Below are 27,989 nucleotides of genomic sequence, written 5' to 3'. Positions count from 1 at the left end.
AAGGCTCAGCAATTTTCAGGAAAGGAAGAAAAACCCCGGGGAAAATAATAAAGGATTTTACAGTAGACGAATTATCATGGTTGATTTGTTGAATTGTTAAAATTTTCATCCTAGTCCATGACTCCGCTCTACTCCACTCAACATTTTAGCACAATTTTTAACCCAATGACTCAACTATATGCCTCCACTCCAAAACTCCACTCCACGACTCCACTCAATTTTTCAGTACATGCCATTAAAGTACGTGATTTTTGGATTACGCAAATATAAAATAAAATATCAAAACATATAATTTTGTCCATAAATGAAATTTGAAATATTTTTTTCTTTATGCAATTTTAAACAATGCATGACCACTTAAATTATAATTTTAAGAGACAGTTTTATAATCTTTTGACATGTCCTTCATTTAGCTGGCACTTTACGGATTATAATTGATTAAAATAGTGTGCGATTCAATTCCTAATTATACCAAGTGTAAATTACTTCTGTAGTTTATGGGAAATGTTCTACATTTCGACAACTATTCAAATGTTTGCTATGAAAACAAATTCATCTCCTTCTTTGTCGGAGCAAATTTTTTTTAAACTTTTAAAGGTATCAATCACGTTTCATGATATTAGAATGTACTATTCCAAGTGCCGTGTTTGTAAACTTATTTACTTGTGTGTTACCTCTCGTTTAATAACATGTCTCAACTACTCAGACTTGTCCTTGACTGGACAACGTTAAGGGATCCATTCGTATAATAACTATAAATGTTAGTTGTTGACAACATAATTAAGTATCGTTGCACTATTGATCTTTTCAAAATCATAATAACTTAGGTTTTCTTTATAGTGCGTAATAGAAAACTCAATCAAAACAACCTGTCATTATTACCTTTATCAAGTCCCCTTTGAGACAACGGAAAATCTTCACGATAAAGAAAGTGATTCCAAGAGATCAAACACAACTCATTCGTTACATACATTGATAATCTTTGGGTGTGTTTGAACTTGAAATACAATACAACAATACTACATATATACAATTTAACCATGTTGTTAAAAATTGAATTTCATCATTATAATAACAATTAATCATAAATAAAAGTCCAAAATTCGATTCACCTGAAGGAAATAACTTCTCATAAAATTAGACTAATTCCTGATATCGACAGTTGTCTGCCTTTAAACAAACTCATAATAAAAACCACAGGAGACCACAAAAAGTCAGAACATTGATGTATAAACCCATTGATGAATCTCGACACCGACTTCAAATGTTGCGGTGTAATGGCTTTCACACTTATCTGTTAAAGATACAAGGTGTTGCACCACTTATTCGGGCCCGATCCGAAAGAACATACCAGAAAGTAGTACAAATTTAAAATAAAATAGTTTCTACGCACAGAGGTAATTTTCAAAATATGTAAAATATTTTGGTAATTTTGGTATCAATTAAACTCGTCATAGATACCAGGATTGAAATTTGGTATGCCAGACGCGCGTTTCGTCTAAAAAAGACTCATCAGTGTAGCTCGAATCAAAAATGTTAAAATGTCCAAAATGAAAGCTGAGTGTCTAGTAATCATTGTAGAGCACTTTTTCACTTATAATTTTAAATAATGAAAAATGTGATTGAAATTTAAGAAGGAGAGTACATTTTGTCTGTTTTGTAGATCTGAAGTACCTGTTTTAGGTACTTCCAAAGTTCCAGGAACCAATACGTCCTTATATGCAATTATAAGGTGTGTTGATTTTTTCAGTACAAGCCACCAATAGGTGTTGCTTTGACATGCAACGACTGTCACTTTATTTGAACTGAAGACAAAAAGAGCTATGACTACTTGAAATTGAGGAATTTAACATAGAAAGCAATTGGGCGATAAATTAGGGGTTTCCTCCCACAACCAGTTGGTCATTTAGCGTCTGGCGTACAATCGTTTTTTTCCTGGTATCTATGATGAGTTTATATAGATGTCTAATGACAAAATTGACAATTCAAAGCTACCTAGTAATTCAACAAGTTAAACATCACAATGAAACACAATTAAAATACACACTATGTATACATATTTTTAGAATGACTTGGTTATGAAAAATATATATATATGCATTGGGTAAAACAATATTACTAGTATTCTTAAAATTATGAATTATGTATTTCCTTGTTAGCCAGAACTAATGTTTTCATTACTTCAATATTTTTAGGTTTTAACTTTTACATTGCAACATAATTTAACTTTATTTTAACAGGGTTATGTAAACTGATTTAAAATAACAGTACGTAAAGAAATAAATTAATAGAAAACACTAAAAAACGTTAATGTTAAATTATATTTATACTTTACAGCCGTCATTCGTTTCGATGTTATTAGTATAAAAACAAATAAAATCTTTACTATTACTAATTTGACTAACAAGATGAGGGAAATAAATTTAGTCATAGATGTATAAAATACACCACTGACTTGGATAAATCCCTGTTTATATTAAGTTATTCGTACAAATGTAAATAAAAAATGGATATTTTCTCTTTTTTAACAATAGAAGTAAAGATAATACTTATTTATCTCTTTTTCCGAATTTCGATGCAATTCGACACCTTGATAAAGCACATCAAAGAAAAGGTGCTATTCTAATTTTCCGCAAGCATCCGGAATATTATTTTCTAAATAACGATACACACCTTAATAAAATATTTTTGAATGTGGTGCAATTGATTCTTTGTGAATGCGCAATTCCTGGCCAATTTCACATATTTTTCATCGTTTTATTTGTCTGTTCACTGCGCTTAAATATACATACCTTCACGACAGAAGGGAAATAAATCGAGAAGAAAATTAAAGAAACTTTTGCTGTACTGGTTAATAGAGATCAACAGCCAAGAGATGTAACTAGATTAACTTGATTAAGGACAACACACATGGATCACCGAGTCATGGTTATTATGTAACAATTGAGAACAGTAGTAAGCTTCTGTTGAGCTTCGTCTATCGTTTATACACATATGGTAAGAAGAACCTGCACCTACAAAAAATGAAACAATTACCAAAATTAATATTATCGTGGATATAGAAACTTCAAAATACAAATAAATATGAAAGGTTTACAAATGTATAACCGGAAGAAAAGAGACGTTAAGAACTTTTTAACAATAATTCAAAAAGTGCTTTATATGAACATTAATGAGTGTCGTTTTAAATTGAATATTTCTTGTTTTAAATGTTTCTGTATTTTTAATATAATGTTTCTTTGTATAAGTAAGAGAATGAAAATCCCTTTCTTCATGATTAATTACGAGCGTTAGCGAGTACTTATCATGAAGTAAGGGATTATCATTCTCTTACAAACTTAGAATATTGTAAAGTGTTCAAGGCTCAAATGATCTATTTAAGAGTTAGTTTCATTGTCGGTGCAATGTTTATAATTGATGCATGACTTCCTTTTTCGGCATGTCATTTATGGATTATTTTTAGTGATGTAAGGACTTTCTTATCATTTGGGAAATATTTTTTTTTTAAAATGCGTTATAGATATTAGGTGACACAACAGTACAAAGAAAAGGTAGGAATTGTATATGTTTCCTGATTGTGAGTATGAATGTAAATCATGTAATATTTTAGTGAGGAATTATCCTTCTTTTCATTTACGTTTAAATCAATTAATACATTTGAGTTACAACTAAATTTTATTTCACAGCCAATATTTTGGTCCGGCTTTTTACATCAATTTCTATTTCATTAGGTCCGAGTACACAGTTATTTCGTAGTGCATTTCTTTTAGACAATAAATGGAAATAAAAAAAATCCCACCTGCGCTTTCTCAATAATATTTTTACAGTGTGTTGTACTACTTTTGGGACAAATTATATCAAAATTATAGAAAACTACATCGGCTCTAACTCAAAATATGGATAATTTTATGTTAAGGGGACCTTGAAATCTTTTGACAGCTTCCGAAATGCTAATTTGTAACCTTTTCCAGCTGGACCAAATCACTACTTTGTTTTGAAATTCATGAATCAATTTTTTTTACAGTGTAATTCTTTCCCCCTACTTGCTATTTGAGGCATAAAACATGAAGAAATAAATTTGGAAGGGGTATAAAAAAAATTGGCAAGTAACACACTGTCCACACTAGGGACTTTGGAAAGCTAAAGATTTAGGTTATTTTTTATCTGAAAGATTTTTTTTCTTTTTTTGCATTGCTTTGTTATTGTATAATTTTTTAGTAATTTGAAGTTATTAATATTTTCACAAAAACATTCACGGTACCCAGTTTACTGCACCAGTAAACTTCAACTTATTTTGAGATTTTTGTTTGTTTCAACTTTTAGTCAGTTTCAATCAATGTGTGATAAATCCTTTCAATCTGATAAATGTACTTCGGGGCAGTTGTAACTCATTTATAGAAACTCTTTGTTTTGAACTGTAAATAGACCCAAATAATAGGATAATAACTTACTAAGAACATGATTAACATTCATTCTTCACAATTAAGAGGCATCCAATCCTACAATTTCATTGGTCGAGAGCACTTTCCTATATTCTAAATGTCAAATAGGTTATAGATTCCAATAATGTACAACTTAATCCGATGGCAGTTAAAAGTGCGAAAGATAATACATGTATCGTACACTCAACTACAAAAGAAGCAATTATCGCTATTTTTACTAATTTTAGCCTGAGGACAATAATCCTATTATAATTGCATAAGATTGGACAATTATAGATATATTTCATCAGAACACTTTGTAATGTTTTTAAGATTATTAACTTTGAATAAATGTATAATTGTTTTGTAAACTGTTGCTTGGGCAGTCTTCCCCTAGCTTTCAAGCTGTAAACTTGTGTGAATAAATTTGTATATATTGTATACGGTCTTGCGTTTAATGCAGCCACAGTGTCGATTATAGACCAACAAACTTTAATGTAACCCGTAGGAATTTACGGTGTTATAATTATATTAAAAAACCACTGTTTCGAAGGTATTAGAATACTATTGATAAGCATCGACTTCTCTGTATATATTATCATGTAAATATTGAAACAGCATTTACAGTGCAGGTAAACATTTATGTTGAGTTAAGCTTTAGCTCATGTCATTTTGAATTGATTGTATTAGTGTGTATCTGTACAAAGTTGGCTCCTGTTGTGTAAAAACATATGTGTCAAAGACAAAGTGATTAAAATTCTATATATGCATATATAAAAACAACTGTGAAAAATATACATGTTGATTAACCATCCTTTATATAAATTACTAAACTTATTTTAAATAGTAAAACTAATGGAATAAATAGAAACCATTTACATTTTTTCTGTTGACACCGAATAGTTACAAAAATCGGAAAAAGTAACGGAATTTATGAATTATAATCGTATAACCAACAAAGATGGGGGTTTAGTTTGTACTGTTTATGGGGTAATATATAAGATTAAAGAGGTGTGGTATGATTTCAAATGAAGTAAATTTAAGCAATTATTGGCCCCTGTACGGCCTTTAACAATGAGAAAGACCCATACTGCAAAGTCGGTTATAAAAGGCTCCGACATGACAAATGTGAAACAATTCAAAAGAGAAAACTAACAGCATGATTTATAACAAAAAGATTTACAAAAACCAAATATGACAGACATGAACCAACGACAGCCACTGAACTAAAGGCTTCTTCTAGAAGTACAATGTATTTGTACATCTTAGGGGAAAAGAGGCCAGTTGAAGTTAAAATCAGATGGAATGAATACTCTCATGTGTAAAGAATTGTTCACCTTCTTGCCAGCTCATACAGCAAAAACATTTCAAAAATGAACATATTTTCTATCTTTTAGTTTATTAAATGTATCTAATATTTCATTTTCTACTTTATGAAAGGACTGTTTTTGGAAATTAATACTCCCAAGGGAAATAATTTATCTTTTTAATTGATGAATACAAGCGACAAAAGCAATTTTACATAAGTGGTGTTTACAAATTTTAAAATGTCCAACAAATTTGTCTTCATCATTTCAAGATAGTATTATTGATTTCATAACAAGCTCTGAAATTTTGGACCAAAATGTGGCAAATACTAAAGCATGGAATGGACAATTGAATGAAAAATCTGGATGTTGTGCTCATGTTGTAAATTTTGGACAAATTAAGGTCATAAGAGTACAATTTTCGCAGATATTTTCATATCGTGTTGGTTTGAAGAAGGTTTTTTTATTTATTGTTACATATACCATAGTACGTAATGGTACAATAACACTATTCTAGAACTCCAGGACCTTTTGTTTTCAATCATAGTTATTGAACTGACAATCATATCTTATGTTGGTTCTTTAGAGGTAGGCAAGGTTGTTGTAAGAACCTCCACCAGACCCTTAAATTGAATCAAGTACGAAAAATTCATCGTTGATCTAAAAATCCCACAAAACTGCGTTTTCAGAGTTCCTTAATCGGTGGGTGAACACATTCTGTAGTTTCAAACTACATGTACATATATGAACTACTAATGGAAATCCCAATCTTCGTTATCTTGAAGACATTTGCGTTAAATAATCGCGAATTCTCTTACTTTACTGCCGCAATTTACCCTTAGATATTTCAGTTTCAAACTGGAAACTCTATACATGAACTAACAACAAGCAGGACGATATTTCGTTTCCAATTGTTAGTATTCCTTTTTTTAACGGGGATGATACTTTGACCCTATCTTACGTCGTTCATATATCCCATCTCGTTCTCTATGCCTGTGCCCGTAGTGACGTTGTAGACTTTAACGAACGAAATAAATGTGTCAATAGTAAACTATTAGATCAGGGATTTCGTTACAACAAATTACTGAAATCTTTAACTAATAAAATTCCTTCATATATACACAGATTTAAATAGAATGTTTTACCTTAACTATAGAAACTTGATTACAAACAGGATATAACGTCTTCATTTTACAGTGATATTTTTATAGAATCCGCAAATTAAGATGCGATCCATGAAAATGTGTGGATCTTTTAAATAGAGTTATGCAATTCAACACTGTAATACAATCTTTTAATATAGTGTTTTTCGATACTAGCATTGATTCTGTTATTTATAATTTAAATCACAACTAAATATGTATACCTATATAGCAAATAACACTTACAGTTCTACATCTCGTTGATACTTATATATTGGCATTTTACAAGGTCATGTTTTCTCTCAGCGTTTGCGACGTCTTTACACTAAATTCTTTGAATGTGTGGTAATTGATATTTAGGTCAGGAAAACATGATTAGCTGTAATTGGCTATAAACTAGTTTTCGGTGACTTCAATTATCAATACTCTTAGATCGGTAAATTATGTCTTAAGTCTATTTGTTAGTTGATTTTGTACTTTGTATCAATCTCACGAGGCTTGTTTTACAGTTTTTTCTTATGTTGTATTGTTACACCACTGTCCCAGGTTAAAATCGCTATTACACATGTTTTCCCCGCCATATTCTATATGTCCTGTCCCATCAGGAGCCTGTACTTCGATGGATGTCGTTTGTTTACGTGTGTCATATTTTTTCTCGTTTATTGTTTTGTCATACATCAGGTCGGTGTTTTTTTTTTCGTTTGAATTTTTTAACATTTAATTATGTTGGGGCCTTTTATAGCCGACTATACGGTAAGGGTTTTGCTCAATGTTGACAGCTTTACGGTGACCTATAGTTGCTTGTATCTACGTTATGTGGTCTCTCGCGAATATTGTCTCAGTGGCAATTATACCACATCTTCTAATTTTTATAACAGGATTTTATTATACATATGTATTGTTGTTTTACCAAATTTGACGAGAAGTATATGTTGCGGTACATGTTTTGTAACTATAGGTTATTCAATTTCCTTGTTTTATAGAATTAAAGGTAAATAACAAATTATGAATTCCGCGGTTAAAAAGCGCTTTACCGAATTAATCTTCATCAGGAAACCTCAAACCCGTTATTTTAACCAATGATGTATAACTACCTCACTACGTGAATTTCGAAATCATTTTAATGAATGTATCTCCCTCATACACAGTTCTGATTCCTTGTTCTTCCTCATACGCAGTTCTGATTCCTTGTTCTCTCTCATACACAGTTCTGATTCCTTGTTCTTCCTCATACACAGTTCTGATTCCTTGTTCTTCCTCATACACAGTTCTGATTCCTTGTTCTCCCTCATACACAGTTCTGATTCCTTGTTCGGGTTTGGCCATACTGTTGGTCATCAGTTTTTTAAAGTTTGTATTGGGTTTTGGACATTCAAATATTTGGCCTCCAGCATTACTGAAGAGACATAAACTGTCGAAATGCGAATCTGGTGCAATAAAATTGGTACCGTTTATGTTGTAGTTACCACTTGGTCGATACCTCTGCTTGCGGATTGTAAGTCCCCGAGAGTATCACTAGCCCAGTAGCCAGCAATTCGGTAGGGCATGAAAAACGGACATTGTTCTATTTAAATTTTCTGTGATACAATTCTGAAATCATTTTTAATTAATGAATGCATCTCTGATTCCGCTTGTCCAGGTTTGGTTTCACCTTTTTTCCGTTTTGGCTTTATCAGCTTTTCAACGTTTTATTTAGATTTTGGGCTTATAATATGGCCTCAAGAATCACTGCCAGTGAAGAGACATTAATTTTCGAAAGGCGCATATGGTGCAGAAAAAATTAAGGTTGACTAATGGGCCGGTTGAAGGATAACCAACAGCGAGCCACATGTCACTCGCATATTATTCGGATCACAACATACGTTATCATAATATTGTTACCGAGGTGTTAGTGTTGTTGCTGGTGTACTGCGTTTTGCACAATGACTGGTAGATGTTAAAACCTTTGTCCTTTGTCTTTATTGATTGAAAAGTTGTCTTATTGGTAATCATACCAAATTTCCTAGTTTGAATATGAATAAATGTATTGGAACTAACATCGCAACATCTTACATAAAGAAACCTCTCGGTGGTCTGGTGGTGGAGGTCGTGGGTTCGATGATCGACAGAGTCAAACCAAAGACTTGAAAATTGATAAACGCCTCTTCTTATAAGCACTCGGCATTTAAGACTTGTCGGCCCAGATTCAGTTCCGGTAGGGTGACACGTCTTGTGAACTAGCAAGTTAGAGATCCGGTGAAGTACAAGGCAGGGTTCTTATTCATCGATATCACTTTAACAAGTTACTAATATGATATTGAATATTTACTTAATTTGCCACTGGACGTTAAACAGCCATCCGAGATCATCATAAAAATGACGTCAAGCATTTTATTTATTACAATGTCTGTTTGTCTGTTATTTAATCATAATTCGGCACGAGTACTTGTACTTCAGAGTAACTTGATTTTAATGTAAGGTTTTATTTATTTCTTTTATATGTGATGAATTGATATTGATGTTGTATACAGCTTTATTTCAAGAATCTCTCAAGAAGAACATCGGTTGGTTAATCAACATGATCAATTAAAGATACGTATGTCAAACTAGTAAAATAATTTCAATATTTTTTGTGAGCAAGGAGGCAATTAATGGTACAATGATTTCTGTTGAACTTTCAAAAAGCTAGAACATTTTTCATTTATTATAAAATGTTAACGATCGTTATCTTAAATTTATCCAACTGGGGAAAAAACGCTCATCATAGATACCAGTATTGAAATTTTGTACGCTAGACGCTCGTTTCGTCTACAAAAGACCCATCAGTGACGCTCGAACTGAACGGAATTTAAATATTAATATAACATGATATAAAATGTGTGGTTTCATATATGTCTTTTCGGACATTGTACTCTTAAAGAATAATTAACAACTTAGATATTTTGTTAACTGCATCCATTCCATCGAACTTGAAAATAAGAGTAGGAAAAAAAACAGCTAAATTGTTGCATATATTTCTTTGGTCATGTTTCGTCTGTTACATTTCTTTGACAACTTTTAACTTTAAATTAAAAAAGGTGATTTCTTAAACTTCTTTTTCGTATGAAGCAACACGTAGGCGAAAGCTGTCTAATTGTGATTATATCTCTCTGTTGATATGAAATTTACGAACAAACAATTCCCTATCAGGATTTTTTAATAAAAAGTGTACAAGGATTCTTTAAGATAAAAGTCGTGGTCATCGTTCGAAATTTATGGACACCTTTTTGACCTGATTGGCCAATACGGAACATCTATATGTATCAAGTGTATCACCTGATATGTACATGCCATGGGCAATACCATTGGTACCACTAATAGAAAAGGAATAGCATACCCTTTTGACACATGAGAGTTCACACCTCAGGTTTTGGTACAGTTCTTTTGTTTTCATTCAAGAGTTTTCATTTAGTGTTAAAATGAACTGTTCTTTACGACTTTTCTATATTTACAATGCATTGACTGACCTTCTACGACTTGTGTTTACAACAAAGTTGTATTCTCCTTTTTTTTTGTAATCTCAAAAAGGCAGAAGTGAGTATAAATAAAACCAGAATATAGTAGTAGAAATATATTTAAAAACATTACATGTTGACAATTTATAGGCTCTCTCGGACAAATAATTCCTTAGCAAATGCCAGTATGCCTTCTAACATCTCTTCTCCAGTGGGCACTATTTGATTGACAGGAAGTTCAAATCCGTAATTGCCTTCGTCTCTCAATTCTACAGTATAGGAATACTGTATACCAGCCACGCCTTTTGCATAGTCGTCTGCACCTCCAGAAGCTGGATCTAACAATACATTATTGTAAAATTAGTGTAACAGGAACAATACTTATAACACTTCTTTATTTTGTGAAAAAAACCCGGGTATTGTCCAAAAAGAACCTCTGTGAAGTATGAAATAAGTCAAATGATGCTTTCTACAGAACAAACAAAAAAACAACGATAGTAAAGTTTGGTTTTCATAAAATAAACTAAAATTTTGAGAAGCACAATGTTGAATATCGTTTATAAAATGATTTTCTTTAATGAAAGGAAAGTTTCTAAAGAGAGAGGAAAAAGGAAAGTACATGTTAGAACATTGAAGTGTTCTCATAGTATTTAACGTTCTGCATATGCATTATCCGACGATCAGACATATTAATATTTTAGTATTTAGGCGTTATCAATTTTTTTCGAAATTTTGTTGATTAACTAGGTGAAAATATTAAACTAAACTGTAAAGGCAAACTGTTTTGACTATCAAAACATTTGTCATTTTCTAATTGAAATAGTTTTTTTCGCGTATTTGTGTCCTTTTCCTGTTGACATGATGTTAATGCTTAGTGTTTGGTCGTCCATTTGAAATATGGATGTGTATGTCAATAAAAATTAACAGTAATTGTGAAAAGCAGTTTCAGAGTAACAGGATGGTAAAATGAAGAGTAAAAGAAAGATAATATCAACAGTGACAGTAAGGTAACATGCAGGGTAACAGGAAGGTAAAAGCAGGGTAACAGGAAGCGAATATGCAGAGTTACAGGAAGGTAAACGCAGGGTCACAGGAAGGTAAACTGCAGAGTAACAGGAAGGTAAAAAAAGGGTAGCAGGAATGTACAATGCAGAGAGTAACAGCAAGGTAAAACGCAGAGTAACAGGAAGGTGAATTGCAGAGTTACAGTAATTTAAAATGCAGAGTAACAGGCAGATAAGATGCAGAGAAACAGGAAGGTAAAATGCAGAGTAACCGCAATGTAAAATGCAGAGTAACAGGAAGGTAAAATGCAGGGTAAAAGGAAGGTAAAATGCAGAGTAACAGCAATGTAAAGTGCAGAGTAACGGGAAGGTAAGATGCAGAGTAATAGCAGAGTAAAATGCAGAGTAAATTAATGGTAAAATGCAGAGTAACAGGAGGATAAGATGCAAAGTAATTGCAATGTAAAATGAAAAGTAACAGAATAGTAAAATGCAGAGTAACAAGACTGTAAAATGCAGAGTAACAGGAAGATAAGATGCAGAGTAACAGGATGGTAAAATGCAGAGAAACAGCAATGTAAAATGCAGAGTAACAGCAATGTAAAATGCAGAGTAACAGGACGGTAAAATGCTGAGTAACAGCAATGTAAAACGCAGAGTAAAAGCAATGCAAAATGCAGCGTAGCAGGAAGGTAAGATGCAGAGTAACAGGAAGGTAAGATGCAGAGTAACAGCAAAGTAAAATGCAGAGTAACAGGCGGTAAGATGCAGAGTAACAGAAAGGTAACATGCAGAGTAACAGGAAGGTAAGATGCAGAATAACAGGAAGGTAAGATGCAGGGTAACAGCAAATTAAAATGCAGAGTAACTAACAGGGTGGTAAGATGCAGAGTAACAGAAAGGTAAGATGCAGAGTAACAGGAAGGTTAGATGCAGAGTAACAGCAATGTAAAATGCAGAGTAACAGCAATGTAAAATGCAAAGTAACAGGAAGGTAAGATGCAGAGTAACATCAATGTAAAATGCAGAGTAACAGAAAGGTAAGATGCAGAGTAACAGGAAGGTAAAATGCAGAGTAACAGGATGGTAAAATACAGAGTAAAAGGAAGGTAAGATGCAGAGTAACAGGAAGGTAAAATGCAGAGTAACAGGAAGGTAAGATGCAGAGTAACAGGAAGGTAAGATGCAGAGTAACAGCAAAGTAAAATGCAGAGTAACAGGCGGTAAGATGCAGAGTAACAGAAAGGTAACATGCAGAGTAACAGGAAGGTAAGATGCAGAATAACAGGAAGGTAAGATGCAGGGTAACAGCAAATTAAAATGCAGAGTAACTAACAGGGTGGTAAGATGCAGAGTAACAGAAAGGTAAGATGCAGAGTAACAGGAAGGTTAGATGCAGAGTAACAGCAATGTAAAATGCAGAGTAACAGCAATGTAAAATGCAAAGTAACAGGAAGGTAAGATGCAGAGTAACATCAATGTAAAATGCAGAGTAACAGAAAGGTAAGATGCAGAGTAACAGGAAGGTAAAATGCAGAGTAACAGGATGGTAAAATACAGAGTAAAAGGAAGGTAAGATGCAGAGTAACAGGAAGGTAAAATGCAGAGTAACAGGAAGGTAAGATTCAGAGAAACAGGGTGGTAAAATACATACATGTAGTAATAGGATGGTAAAATGCAGACAAACAGCACTGTCAAATACAGGGTAACAGGATGGTAAAATGCAGAGTAACAGAAAACAAATGCTATATAGTTCTCAACCAATTCAGACTTGGCACCTCGTTAAAAAGCTTAATAGATTCCTATAATAGCTAGGTTGTGAACTGACTGGCGTTACATGTGACTCAACAAATTATTTCATTTTGTCATTAATTTTTTTTCCAATTTATTACTGTTTGTAACCATATATGAATGCTATCATTAAGGGTCTTTTCCAGTACAAAAATACAGAATTGATTTGTTTAACATATGGGAACATATGAACTTACATAAATCTGTAGCATCTCCACCAATAATGAATTTAGTATTATATTTCTTGCTGATTGCATTTGCTCCTACTTTTGCATAGTGTTTCTGTTTGAAAATACATAACAATATACAAATTAATGCAAGGATATTTAATACCTAAGTATTACCAGAAAGTCTGTTGGTTTGACTCTCCTCTAATGAATTGCGTTCATTTAAGTTTGATAATTAAAGCTGGTACATAAAGTGTTTTAAATATTACAGTCAGCCAATAAGGCCTATCCTTATTTTCATAAATACTTGCAAGAATTGAAGTTGACAGAAAAATATCAGATAATTGCATTAATCAATATACTCTCGTTTATATAGCAATAACTAACAATGGATTTGTTTTCTTCGTATAATATTCTTATGTTGAGTAGTTAGAGGTATAAAATTGGTTAAAAATACGACATTTTATTTAAATGTTAGCCTAAGGAACAACAGCAGCCAAACATCATGTAAACTGGTGTTATTTTACTATTTACTATGTTGTTTTCATACTGACCAAGTCTTCGAGTTCAGATGGCAAAACATCAGCCGTATATCCCCATGGCCATAACCACATTTGTCCATAAGCGTGTATGTCGAGGTATGCAATTGTGTGGCAATGAATATCACGCATGAGTTTTCTAACAGCTGCTGTTTCCGGTGCAGTTAATGCTTTGGTGCCTGCATACACTTCCGAACATGGATAAGTACTTCCACCAATCGCTTAAAAAGGATTATTGATATACTGCAATATGTAATTGTCTAATAGGTTTTTCGTATACTGTAAATTCAGAAATTATTGCGAGGTTTTTATTAATGCGAATAATGCGGTTGCATGAGTATCGCAATAATAAGAACTCGCATTATGATATCTAATACATATATTTCTATTCACTTTTTCCTGAAATCGCAATGATTAATCTCGCATTTGTTCCATTTTTTTTTTTAAAATCGCAATAATAAACGCACGCAATAATTTCTGAATTTACAGTAATTAACCGTAATAATGTAATTTGTGTCTTAGAATATATCTTTTAACGCCGTTTTTTAAGCGAACTATATAGGATTTTTGTTTGTATAACTTTTTGCATGTTTTTTTTTATGTTTGTATCATTTTTACACACTTTTTTAATGTTTATATTACTTTTTACATGTTTGTTTTTTTAATTTTTGTGTGCACAAAAATCTGGTTAACCCAACTCAATCCTGTGTTAGTTGTTGCTGTTTCTATTTATCTGTATGTATATTTTCTTTGAGAAGTCAAATGTTTTTTAGTGTAGTCGGTTGTACTGTCCAATAATTTCAGTAATTCCTGGTATCATTAGTATATATTACAACTGTAAGGAGTGTTGTTTCTGATTATATTTTACCTGAGCCGCGGCAGAATTTGACCGAAAGCTGTGCCTGACTCAGTTAGCTTACGGTAACAGCAAACACATGTACATTTGACTCTGCCTTCAAACTTATGTGCCGTCTTCTATTTCGTTGTTAAAGTTATTATTGTGTGTTACTTATTTTCTAGATGAACAATGGAGCAGTTTTGTGTGCATTGGCTTATCCTAAAATATGTTTTGCCTGTGATAGCACTACAAACCGGTAAAAGTCTGAAATGGCCTATATCTGTACTCAACGTACTGATTTTTACTTGACCAGTCAGAATTGGTCTGAAATTTACTTGATATTACTCGACTGTAGTCTTAACCATTTTATACGAGTCTGAACCATACTCGACATAGTCTTAACCATTCTCGACCAAGTCTGAACCATGCTCGACCTAATCTGAACCATACTCGACCAAGTCTTAACCAACCTAGACCTATTTTATGTATCTTTCTATTGTATTTCATCAATTTAGGAACTGTTATACATATATATATATGTACAAGTCTAAATTGAAAACAACGTTCAAACCTATGATTGCGTTGGATAAAAACCGCAATTTTTATACGTGTGCATGCAAAACAAATTTCTTTGTAAAGGGGTCTAAATACAGCACAAACAACATTTTCCAAAAGACCAAATGAGTGAAAATTATATTTTAACAAAACGCATTTGACTAGCAGGTCGAACAGCTGATGTTCTTAAACCCTGCCGACTGCCATTGGCGATTGCCAAATAAACGGATCACAAGATGTAACAAATTGGTCTTATTATTAATTTATTACCAAGCAGAAAACAATAAACTTGCGGAAAAGATGGTATACCGCAAACATGAGGTGCAAAAATTTGTACACCATATCCGGATTTCGACAATTAATGTCTCTTCAGTGATGTTAGGAATCGAAACGGTAATTGGAAGGCCATATAATTTACCTCAATTTAGGATAGACTCTTGAATTTTGAAAGAGACAAAAAGGGTGAACGGATCATATAAACCCGAAGGTAAATATAATACAAGCCCAAACGAAAAAATATAAACAAGTCTAAATTGAAAACAACGATCAAACCTATATGATTGCGTTGGATAAAAACCGCATATTTATACGTGTGTATGCAAAACAAATTACTTGGTTGAGGGGTCTAAATACAGCACAAACAACATTTTCCAAAAGACCATAAAAAGTGAAAAAGTCTATTTTAACAAAACGCATTTGACTAACAGGTCGAACAACTGATGTTCTTAAACCCTGTTGACTTCCATTGGCGATTGCCAAATAAATTGATCACCAGATCTACCAAAATAGATCTGAATATTAATTTAATACCAAACAGAAAACAATAAACTTGTGGAAAGGATGGTATACTACAAACATGAGGTGCAAAAATTTGTACACTATATCCGGATTTCAACAATTTATGTCTCTTCAGTGATGTAAGGGATTGATATTTGGAAGGCTATATAATTTACCTCAATTTAGGAAAGACTCTTGAATTTTAAAGAGTCGAAATAAGATGAACGGATCATACAAACCCGAAAGAAAATAAAATACAAGCTCAAACGAAAAAAATATATAAAAGTCTAAATTGAAAACAAACGTTCAAACCTATGATTGCGTTGGATAAAAACCGCAATTTTTATACGTGTGCATGTAAAACAAATTTCGTGGTAGAGGGATCTAAAAACAGCAAAAACAACAATTTTCAAAAGACCAAAAAAGAGTGAAAAAGTCTATTTATATATATACAATGTATATCACATTTAAAATTAAAATAAAACAAGGTAATCACATTTCTGGTTGGATTAAAAAAATATCATGTAATAAATTAAGTTTTTGTCAAATGAATTTTTATATACATATCATGTTCACATTGCTTTATATACATCAAAAATACTAGAACTTTCAACCATTATTCAAATATCTTAAATGTTATTCCAATTTTTAAATATATATAAAATAGTAATGAATGTTAAAATTGACACCTTTGTTTTGTAAATCCAAAAATTTGATATAATAATAATAATAAAACTTTCATAGCAATCTTTGTTAACCTTTTAAAAAAGGAAATGCATTCCAAAGTTGCAGCAGAAATTTATTTTAATTAAATTTAAATACGGCATACAAGAAGCACTTTAATAAGGTTTAATTACCTTAGTATAGGTGTGTTTTACAGGTAAAAAGAAAATCATATTTTTCTTAAACTCGTGTATTACTTATCTAGTGAATTCAAAAGGCCTTGTTAATTAAGTTTTACAGGATGTTGTAATTTTCATTGGATGTTATTTAAAATTCATTACTCTCTGACCAGATGTGACCTTTTTAATCAGTGTGCCCCAAGCAAGATGTATTACTTTATAGTTCACCCTAATCATTTCTTTAATTTTTTATCCATTTTAAAAAAATATATATCCCAAATTATAAATAGGAATAGATATATTTCTGAAATAAGGTTAAACAATGTCAGTGATTTGTTGGATGTTGTTACCTCATTATTGTATGTAACCATGAAACCTACGTAGTTTTTATTTAGGAATTTAGGAAAATCAAGTTCTGTTTAAAAAAAACAACACATGCCAAACAAAAAGAACCTTGAACATATCTACAACTTCTTCTATTGATATCATGAATATTATGGATAAAAGACAACGAAATAATAGGTCTCATGGCAAACGTATCAATCGAAAACGAATTAAACATCGTATAAATTATACACTTGGTAATCTCCTATCTATATTTAAAAACAATGGTAGGCATCAACTATTATATAAACTGGGTCAAATACCAATTAGTAAATTACATGATATTTTCAAGGAGTGTGACACCATCTCTTTCTTCAGCCCGATGTATGAATATTCGCGTATAATTACAGCTTTTTACCACCATAGACTGTTCCCGCGTATCGACAAACCCAAAGATCATAAACGTCATTTTCTAAAATTTAAATATATTAGCAGAGGTATTGATTTTTTCAAATTATCTAGTATATTTAATGACTCTACCGTTCAAAACTTCATACCTCCCTATTTTGATAACACAGAACCACCTATTATTTCATACACATACAAAAAACCCAGAAGACGTTTAATTTTTAATTATACGCCGGTAACATCAGACGTCAATGTAGAAAATAATACTCCTTTAACTTGAAACTGTGAATCGTCGAAGTTTAGATATGTTCCCTATGGCCATGTTATTACGGGGACCTCACTATCGTCCAGGACAAAGAGGTTAAAAACTTTTTGAAAAAAAGGACCAAAATGTCGTCCTCCATCTAAAATAGATTGGAAACAGTGTCGTCAGGTCACCAAAGATGTTTTTTCCTCGTTTTGTAAAAGTTGGTGTAAACGGGAAAAATCTGATAAAAAATCTCTTGATTCTTTTTAAATAAATGTATGAATGTGGTAGATAATAGAATATCACATTTTGAAAATAATTTAGAAGTATATAATAGAGTACATAATACGCCTATTTCCAGAATAAGAAATAGACTTCAAGAACTTTCAAAGCGGTTTGTGTTTGTACCGGCCGACAAAGCAGCCAACAATGCTGTGGTGGTATGCCGTAAATACTACAGGGACGTTCTTAAGAATGAAATTTTAAATTCATCTACATTCAAGTCAATGCGACCCACAGAGAGTCATATAGTTAACAAACATATCATAACCATATCACAGCTTAAGGCTTCTTCTGAACATTTGAAGGTCCCTACTATGTATTGCTTACCTAAACTACACAAAAAACCAGTAAAATATCGTTTCATCTCGGCCTCTAGTAAGTGTTCTACAACTAATCTTTCAGTGCTTTTAACAAGTTCCTTAACTACTATCAAAGAGCTTATCATAAACTATTGTAATAAAATATATGAAAATAGTGGAATTAACTATTTTTGGAGTGTAAAAAACTCTTTGGATGTTTTAGATAAAAAACGTGCTTTTGATTCTGTTGACAGTTTTGACTTTTCTACTCTTTACACTACACTTCCACACAATCTTCTCAAACAAAAAATTTGACTTTTTAATTAAATGGTCGTTTGGTAAATCTGAATGCAAATATATTTGCTGCAACTCATTTAAAGCCTTCTTCTCTAATGAGAAAGGTAAATATGCTAGATATACTTACTGGAGGTGTGATGAGATAATTGAAGCTGTTATTTTTTTCCTTGATAATATTTATGTACGTTTTGGCAGCAAAGTTTATCGACAGGTTGTAGGTATTCCCATGGGAACTAATTGAGCACCTATAATAGCAGACTTGTTTTTGTACTGTTATGAATCACAGTTTATGACCAAACTCAGTTAAGACCCGTCTAAATTGCATTTAACTGATAAATTCAACAACACTTACCGTTATCTTGATGCTATTTTTTCGTTAAATAATCAAGAATTTTATCAATATACGGCCGAAATTTACCCAAAGGATTTTACTTTAAATAAATCAAATTTAAACGGTAACAACTGCCCTTTCCTAGATTTATATATTTCGGTTTTACACGGGAAACTCCACACTAAAATTTACGACAAAAGGGACGATTTTTCGTTCCCTATTGTTAATTTTCCCTTTGTGGATGGTGATGTTCCTTTGGCACCATCTTACGGTGTTTATATTTCACAACTCGTTCGCTATGCCCGTGTCTGTTGTGACTTTTTTTATTTTAACGAACGTAATCTATGTATTACTGGTAAATTATTAAGCCAGGGATTTCGTTACCACAAATTACTAAAAACCTTTACTAAATTCTTCCACAGATATAAAGATTTGGTTTTGAAGTTTGGTTGTACCTGTAGAAAACTTATTTCAAACGGGATTGCACATCCTCATTTTTACGGCAATATTGTTTACCGTGCCCGGAAATTTAGAAACGATCCTGGTAAACTTATCGATCCTTTAAATAAACTTATTCTGAAAGGTTACCAATTCGACACTGTAATTAGATCATTAAATATTGTTTTTATTGGTACTAATATTGATTTTGTTATCAGTAAATTAAAAGCAAACTAAATATTATTGTTATATACATATACACATTCATGGATCTACAATCTGTCGATACCTGTATCTTGGCATTGCACAAGGTCATGTTTTTCTCTGACTGTTTATGACGTCTTTACACCAAATTCATTTGATGTTGGATGTGGACGGATTGATAATTTAGTCTTAGATGCATGATTTTTTTTATTAGTTGTTAGTGGCTTTGAACTAGCTGTCAGTAACTGCGAGTACTCTCAGATCTGTACTTAGTGTCTTTTTGTTGTTTGGATGTACAAGTACCCGGCCACGTCCACTTGTATTTGTAGTATTTTTATTTTTATCCATCTGATGAGTTAAGCCTCTTTCAACTGATTTTTATAGTTCTGTCTTATGTTGTACTGTTACACCACTGTCCCAGGTTAGGGGGAGGGTTGGTATCCCGCTTACATGTTTAACCCCGCCACATTCTGTATGTAGGTATCTGTCCCAAGTCAGGAGCCTGTAATTCAGTGGTTGTCGTTTGTTTATGTGTTACATATTTGTTTTTCGTTCATTTTTTGTACATAAATTAGACCGTTAGTTTTCTCGTTTGAATTGTTTTACATTGTCATTTCGGAGCCTTTTATAGCTGACTGTTCGGTATGGGCTTTGCTCATTGTTGAAGGCCGTACGGTGACCTATAGTTGTTAATTTCTGTGTCATTTGGTCTCTTGTGGAGAGTTGTCTCATTGGCAATCATACCACATCTTCTTTTTTATACTTAATAAGGTTTTATTACCCTCAGTATAGGTGTGGTTTTCAGGTAAAAGAAAGTCTTTTTATTTAACAAGACTCAGACTTTAAAATAAGATAATTTAACTATCTCGATGTGATAAATCTAAGATAATCATGTAAGGATGTAAAAATCTGTTTATATATATATATTTATTTTATTGTGGCTGTTGTCATGTCAGTTAAAACAGTTATTTTAACAATCAAAATTATAAAAAGTAGAGGTTATTTGGTCAAGTATGGTTCAGACTGGTCGAGTATTGTTCAGACCTTTGGTCGAGTACGGTTCCAACTGAAAAAATAGGTCGAGAGCTGGTCAAGTATTGGTCGAGTACAGGTCGAGAATGGGTTAAGACTGTTTCAGACTGGTCGAGTAATAGTTGAGACTATTTTCAATAGCAAAGATAAAGGTCAAGTACAAATCAGTACAGTCGAGTATGGTTAAGACTGGGTCGAGCAATATTAAGTAAAATTCAGACCAAATCAGACTGGTCGAGTAAAAATCAGTACAGTCGAGAACAGATATAGGCCATTTCAGACTTTTACTGGTTTGTAGTGTAGGTTACTCTATTTAGACCATGCGCTGTTCTTTAATTTTGTCTTTGTTTGCACAGCTATTTTATTCGGAGGATGTTGGATTGTTTTATAACTAGTTTTGTCCTTTTTATGTTTTTTTTGTTAATCTTTAGTAGACAAATTCAGATATTCGGCTTCCTGATGAAGGTAAATCCAGAGAAGCACTTCGGACAGATGAAATTTAAAAAGTGTTGTTTCGATTTTTTATGCTCACTCTTTTGTTAAGTGTATTTGTTATTTTTTCTTTTTCAAATAAACGGATTGATTTTGTATTTCTTTTTTCTAAGCTGAAGGTAGATTTTTAAAGTACAAACCGCCCTTATCATACATCCGCCTTTTAAGATTGCTTTACGAAATGACGAGTCACTATTTTGATTACTCAATTAAGGCGTATATGCTAACATGACGACTGGTCATTAATGAATTCCAAAATAATTAAATCAAATGCCAATTGATTTCAAACCTGGATTCCAATTAAATCCAAAATTTCTGTTTAAATCTACACCAATGCAAGAACCAGATGGCGGTGGTTGTCTGTTCTTTCTCCACAGCCTATCCTAAAATATAACAAAATCTTTACGACTATTGTTGTATAGCCATAGGGTTGCATCTAGATTGTTTGGAATAATGTCAAATTTCTTAATGACCTGAAGTAAGCAAGCACAAACTTCCAAAATAAGGGCAGACAGAATAATTCCACGGGCACAATATACCCTGCCATTTTCTTAAAACGTGTTGTATTTCTTTATATTTCTAGTCAAATTCACAATAAGGTTATTTCTAGATGAAAACAATTTGTTTTGCATTTATTTAACACAACTAAAACATACATTACCTTTAACAAGTATATTACGCTTACGTATTTGTGAAGTTTTGTGGGGTGTATTGCACTAAATGTTTTTATTTCATTTTGTCAGCTTGAAATCATTTCAAGCGACCAAACTCGGATTTCTGAAGTTTTAAAATTCAAGATTGACTAGAAGATAAACTAGGGAGCTACCATTTGATTTTTATGGGGGCTAGGATGAAATTTGAAAAAAATAGGCAGGACAGGAGTTTTGAGTAAAAAAAAAGGCAGGATGAGATTATTTACCAAAAAAAGGCAGGATGACAATTTATGTAAAAAAAAAAGTCAGGATAAACTAAAAAAAAAAGGCAGGACCGAATAGAGTGAAAAATAAAAAGGCAGGACCGAATAGAGGGGAAAATAAAAAGGCAGGACAAAATTTTTCATCCTAGCCCCCCCCCCCCCCCCCATAAAAATCAAATGGTAGCTCCCTTAATTGCACTATTCTACAATTATCAATAATATTTTTCTATGTGAAGTTTAACAAGGAATGTTGAAATGTGTGTGTATCAAACATGTATCTATGAATCTAGCATTTACAACTAAAAAAGTAGCAAAACAGTCATCAAAGTGTTATATGTGAGTAATTTACACTTCAAGCTTGTATTCTTTAAGATGTACTGAACTTAGTCGTGTACCCTTACAACAATGCAAGATAAGAGAGGACCGTTCGGCTCTACGGGATGTATTAATAGAAAGTCAAGTGTTATCGGCCACATTAACTTAATTTAACAATACATTTTATATGAAAGCGCTTGCACTAAGTCTGATATATGGTCGTCAATCGCTAATTGTTCCAGAAATATCGTGTAGTGATTTTTTGAAATAAGCTTGATATAATAATTGTAGAATAGAGAATGGAAACGGGGAATGTGTCAAAGAGACAACAACTCGACCAAAGAGCAGAAAACAGCCCAACGTGTATAGGTTAAAAACATTAAATTTTTAATTGTTATCACAATGTCAAAAATACTGTTTTCTTGGGGGAGGGGGTTAAATGCCAGACGTTCAATGATGGAACCGTTACCTCCATGAATTTTGCCCCTTCCTATTTGATAGGTTGCTTGAATAAACCTGAATGCCATATCTTGCCTCAAACTAAATTAATGATTTGTAACGGGTAACGGGTACCCCCCCCCCCCTTTTCCCATTACACACACACACACGCGCACATTTTATTTTAGGTAGAAGGACTAGCTAGCTCGCTGCAGCAAAGAGAAGAAGCAGATATTACAGTGTAAATAGATACCACGATGATTTTCACGAACGGTTTGATTAAACTTGTTAGCTCAGTTATGCTCATAATACTTTTGTTGGAGAAGAAAGCGATCATTGTATATCTACTTCGAATTCTCACCTTGCTCCTCTTTGTAGCGAACCAGTACTATTTGCAAGAAGGAAATTGTTACTGGTATCAATTTGTTTTTTCAAAAGCTCTGGAAAATCAACATATCAAAGGGCTATAAATATGCGTTTCTAACTACTACTTACCTCAGAAACTGAATGATACTGGGCCAAATTGAAACCTTCTAATTGTCTTCGTTGGGAAGCTGGTACATTATCGCTTTCAATTAGCCTAAAATGACATCAGCAAAATGTATTGATTTCTCGAGAAAAAAAAACTTCAATAACAAATTACCTTTTTTCCCCTCTTATTAGATTCAAATTTAAGCTTTCTTGTGCTTTTGACGTAGGTTGGTGTCGTATCACAAGTGGCACATGACATTACGTAGCATTGCTGGAAAATATATACATGTACAGATACACAAAATCCAGTCAAAATGACTTTTTATAACTAAGAAAGGTCTATAGAAAACATGTCGAGAAATCTGAAAAGTTCAAGTAGACATATTTCGCACACAAACTTCTTATACAGACCATTCTTACAGGCCCATATGATATTTATGTTTTACCACTTAATATATCATCATATACTAGTATATATGCATGTATGAGGGTTTGGATTGGGTTTACAGATTAGATAATAAAGGGGGGGAGAATAGACAAAAATAGACAATAATGTAAAGAATAGACTGAGAATAATTGGCCAAAAATAACGAATATAGAAAAATAGCCTACAAATTTAAAGGATAGGATAATGTAGTCACCCATCCAGACCCTTTATAGGCACTCACTTTTGAACATCATCGATCCATGTTGTGTAATGAGTTCCTATTGACTCCCAAGTCAGATGAATATTGTTCTAAATGCTTTGCATCCACATGTATGTCCATGTTGCTATTGGCTGATCTCGGAAACCTCCATATGTCTGTCTATAAAATATTAACACGTTGAAAATGCAGAAGTAAGTTTTTGTACATAAATAAGGCCGTAGGTTTTCTCGTTTGAATTGTTTTACATTTTTTACATGTCGGGGCTTTTTTATAGCTTACAATACGGTATGGGTTTTGCTTATTGTTGAAGGCTGTACGATGACCTATAGTTGCTTGGTTTCTTGTGGATAATTGTCTCATTTACAATAAATACGACATCTTCTTATATTTATAATGACTACAAAGGAGATTATAATTAAAATAGGATTTATCAAATAGAAACTATTCTAATAAAAAAGCACTTACTTTTGGCGTTGTGAACTTTTTAGGTGTGAATTTTATTTTTTATATGTGTACTGTATCGTTTTTATGCCGATCTATTTTGTATCTTGTGGAGAGTTGTCTGTCAGTCATACCACATCTCCTTTTTTTTTTATATTATGAATGATTCTCAACTTACGAAAAGGAGAAAAAATATAAAACATTGGAAAAAGTGACACTCGATAATCCCTCTCTCGGAGTATTAGTGATAACAAAAAATTTTTCACTTGTCTGACATAATGTGGGCACATATCCTTTCAAAATATTTATTGTTTGTCTGTGGACAATTATATCATTAATCTACGGTATATATAAGATAAAATGATAAGATTAAGATAATATTTGTTGTGTTTGGATTTCAACTGTAATAAAACAGGCTTATCTTTCTTGATTTGCGAGTTTTGAATTTTGAATTATGAATGATCCTTCTCGGCTTTCGTAGATCTATGTGTTGTTTTATGAACATTGTAATTGTGAATCTTTTATTTAAAGTAGAAAACATAATGATTACTTACATCATACTTATTGGCGAGATTTAATATTTTCTTTACCTCTTCATGACTTTTCGGAAACATACGGAATACTTGATTGCTAATACAAAATTAATACAAATTGATTATCAAAAATATGATCAACAGAAAGTATGAATATTTCTGAAAGCATTATAACAAAATTTTGATTATTTGCATGCTTATAAAAAGATGGTTTTCACGGTGACAAAAATGCATCTTGTCCCCAATTTAGCCGTTACAAAATTAATTCCTGTTTGCATGTTATTCAAATGTCAAATCAAACTTTTTAAACTTGAATTGCAATCTCGCTGATTCTAACTCTAACTGTTTCTCGACGTTTCAGTCGAACTCTTATTACTTGAACCCAAGAATTTAAAGTACAATTTTAATCTGTACTCAAACGATGTCTCAAACCTTTACTCGAATTCTTACTTATGCACAAACTGTTGCTAACTGTTGTCTCACTCTCATTTATAATAAACATTAGGTGTGCTTTTGGAGCACCACTCTCATCTACAATAAACATTGGTGTGCTTTTGGAGCACCACTAATATTTAAATAAACATCAGTGTGCTTTTGGAGCACCACATTCATTTAGATAAACAGTGGTGTGCTTTTGGAGCACCATTCTCATTTACAATAAACCTTAGTGTGCTTTTGGTGCACCACTCTCATTCTCAATAATCATTAGTGTGCTTTTGGAGCACCATACTAAAAATCTGTATTCTAAACATTGTTTAAATTTTGAAAGGCGGTGTGATATACGACAATTAGACAGCAATTAAAGACAAAATAGTCAAAGAACATGTAGACAATAGTAGAGGGCAAGCTACAGTCTTCAACATAGAGAAAGGTTTATACAATATGCCAAACTCTAAATAGTTTTTAGTCTATAACAGTTGTGAAATTAAACAGAAACAATTGGTCAACAACACAAAAATCTGCAAATAACAAAGTCCTGAAAATATGACTAAAAACAATCTCATTCGAGATTCCTGACTTGAGAAGGGTACATAAATATGTAGCGGGTTTGTTGTAGTTTCGTGATATCTCAACAAACTCAAAACACACTCTTATTTCAAATATCATTTATTCTGTTTTTAATTAATGTTAAACCTCCAATGCACTCACTCGTAATATAAGATCAAATTTGTTTTTAGTGATCACACACTGCATATGCTTTGATTGATTGATTAACTGCTGTTCACTTAATGTCCTGGTGCAAACAAATAATCAATGAATCTTTAATGTAGGCTCTGCAAACATAATTTATATTTATGTCGAGCGGAAAAAGAAATTTTACATGATTTCTTCAACGTACAGACAGAGTGACGAGGTATCAAATTACTGGACGTGGATGCGTATTTACATATCCCGCACAACTAACCGGACACCTGTCTTTTGCATGTGTTTCATTGGTCGATTGGAAAGTTCAAGGATGACTATACAGGTATTAATATATCCAAGTAAACCTTTTGGTTCATATTTCTTTGATTTACACTGTTAAAGTATCCGGGAAAAAATATATGGTTAGGTCGTAACCGAGACAGAAGTATTATTTTCAAATATGAGAAAAGGTACAATACATCCACGAAAGGGAGCTTTTATTGTCAAATTGACGGAAAATCTTCAAATGGAGAACTTTCAAATATAAACAATAAAAAACATCAAAAGACATACGGAGCCCTGCAGGGGACAGAGAAGAAGAAAACAATATATCGGTATCTCGATTTATCATATAACGATATAATTAATCGAGATAACGATATTTCTTTGAAAAAAAATAGACGTACCAACAAAAACAAACATTAAAAAAGCTCATTCATGTATATGTATATAAACTAACCCGTCGAACCTTCTCTTCTTAACTGATACGGCATCTACAAAGGTCAATACTAACAAGAACGTAGCTAAAAATAACCTCATTCTGAAAGTATACAAAAACTGTTACAGTATTATATCTCATATAAGTTAAAAATATATTAAAAAGTGTTATTGTAGGTGAATAGAAATGCATTTAAAACATTCTCATTCTATAATCGTCGAATTCCGTCAAATTAGCTTTCTTTCGGGGGAAATAAGTCACCAGATAAAACATCGTTCAGACAGTGCATACTAATTTCTAAGTCAATAATGTCGAAATGAAATAGTTGGAAGGCCAAATTAAGTACAAAGTTGAAAAGCATTGAAAACAAAATTTGAAAACGTTGTGCCAAATACGATTAAGGTCTTCCATAAGGAAAACTGTAGATGGGTGTCTGACAGATCCAAAAAGCGCACCGACATTACATCTTATCAATGGTAAGCTGCTAACAACAGTATGAAGTCATTTAAATGACTATCCAAATAAATATCAAACTTGGGGTAATCAAGATGGAAGCTGATGCTGTACCTTGTTTTTAACCCAAAACATTGAATATCGAAAATATCAAAAACCAAATATCAAACAATTTTTGAATAATGAAAACAATAAAGACAAAAATAAATGATATAAATGAAATGATGAAAAAAATAAAGTGTCGTTAGTCATTACATATAATATATCTATGTTTAAATCAGGCATACTGAAAAAGGGGGTAAAAATGAAGAAAAACCGTATACCACATGTATTTTGACCACAACAAAAGAACGTACATTTGTAATACTTCCCTGTCTTATTTGCTTGGTTAAGATTCAGATAAACGTTTATAGATTGCGTTAATATGCCATTTTTTTTTTCCATTATTAGAATTTAAGTCCTGTACGTAAATTCAGTTATTACGGTGGGCTGTACCATTATATGTTTTGTTTGGTTATTAGTGAGTTTAATAAAATTGAGAATGGAAATGGGGAATGTGTCAAAGAGACAACAACTCGACCATAGAGCAGACAACAGCCGAAGGCCACCAATGGGTCTTCAATGCAGCGAGAAACTCCCGCACCCGGAGGCATCCTTCAGCTGGCCCCTAAACAAATAAGTATAAGTATACTATAATCTCATTGGTGGTTACTGAACCTTAA

The 27,989-nt window shown here is 32.5% G+C and overlaps 1 protein-coding gene across 1 annotated transcript; it reads right to left on the bottom strand.

The window, feature by feature from the left end:
- Nucleotides 1-10,487: 10,487 nt before the first annotated feature.
- On the bottom strand, nt 10,488-21,960 carry LOC127702598 (carboxypeptidase B-like). The gene is made up of 4 exons (XM_052206877.1): nt 21,500-21,960; nt 13,860-14,065; nt 13,336-13,420; nt 10,488-10,681 (listed from the first exon to the last, which is right to left on the bottom strand). Exons 2-4 carry the CDS (start codon nt 13,974-13,976, stop codon nt 10,488-10,490), a joined length of 396 nt encoding a protein of 131 aa, XP_052062837.1. The 5' UTR covers nt 13,977-14,065; nt 21,500-21,960.
- Nucleotides 21,961-27,989: the final 6,029 nt, after the last annotated feature.

This window comes from Mytilus californianus, unplaced genomic scaffold (assembly GCF_021869535.1).
Source record: "Mytilus californianus isolate M0D057914Y unplaced genomic scaffold, xbMytCali1.0.p SCAF_5, whole genome shotgun sequence".
NCBI lineage: Eukaryota > Metazoa > Mollusca > Bivalvia > Mytilida > Mytilidae > Mytilus > Mytilus californianus.
This window is presented reverse-complemented; position numbering and strand designations above follow the sequence as displayed.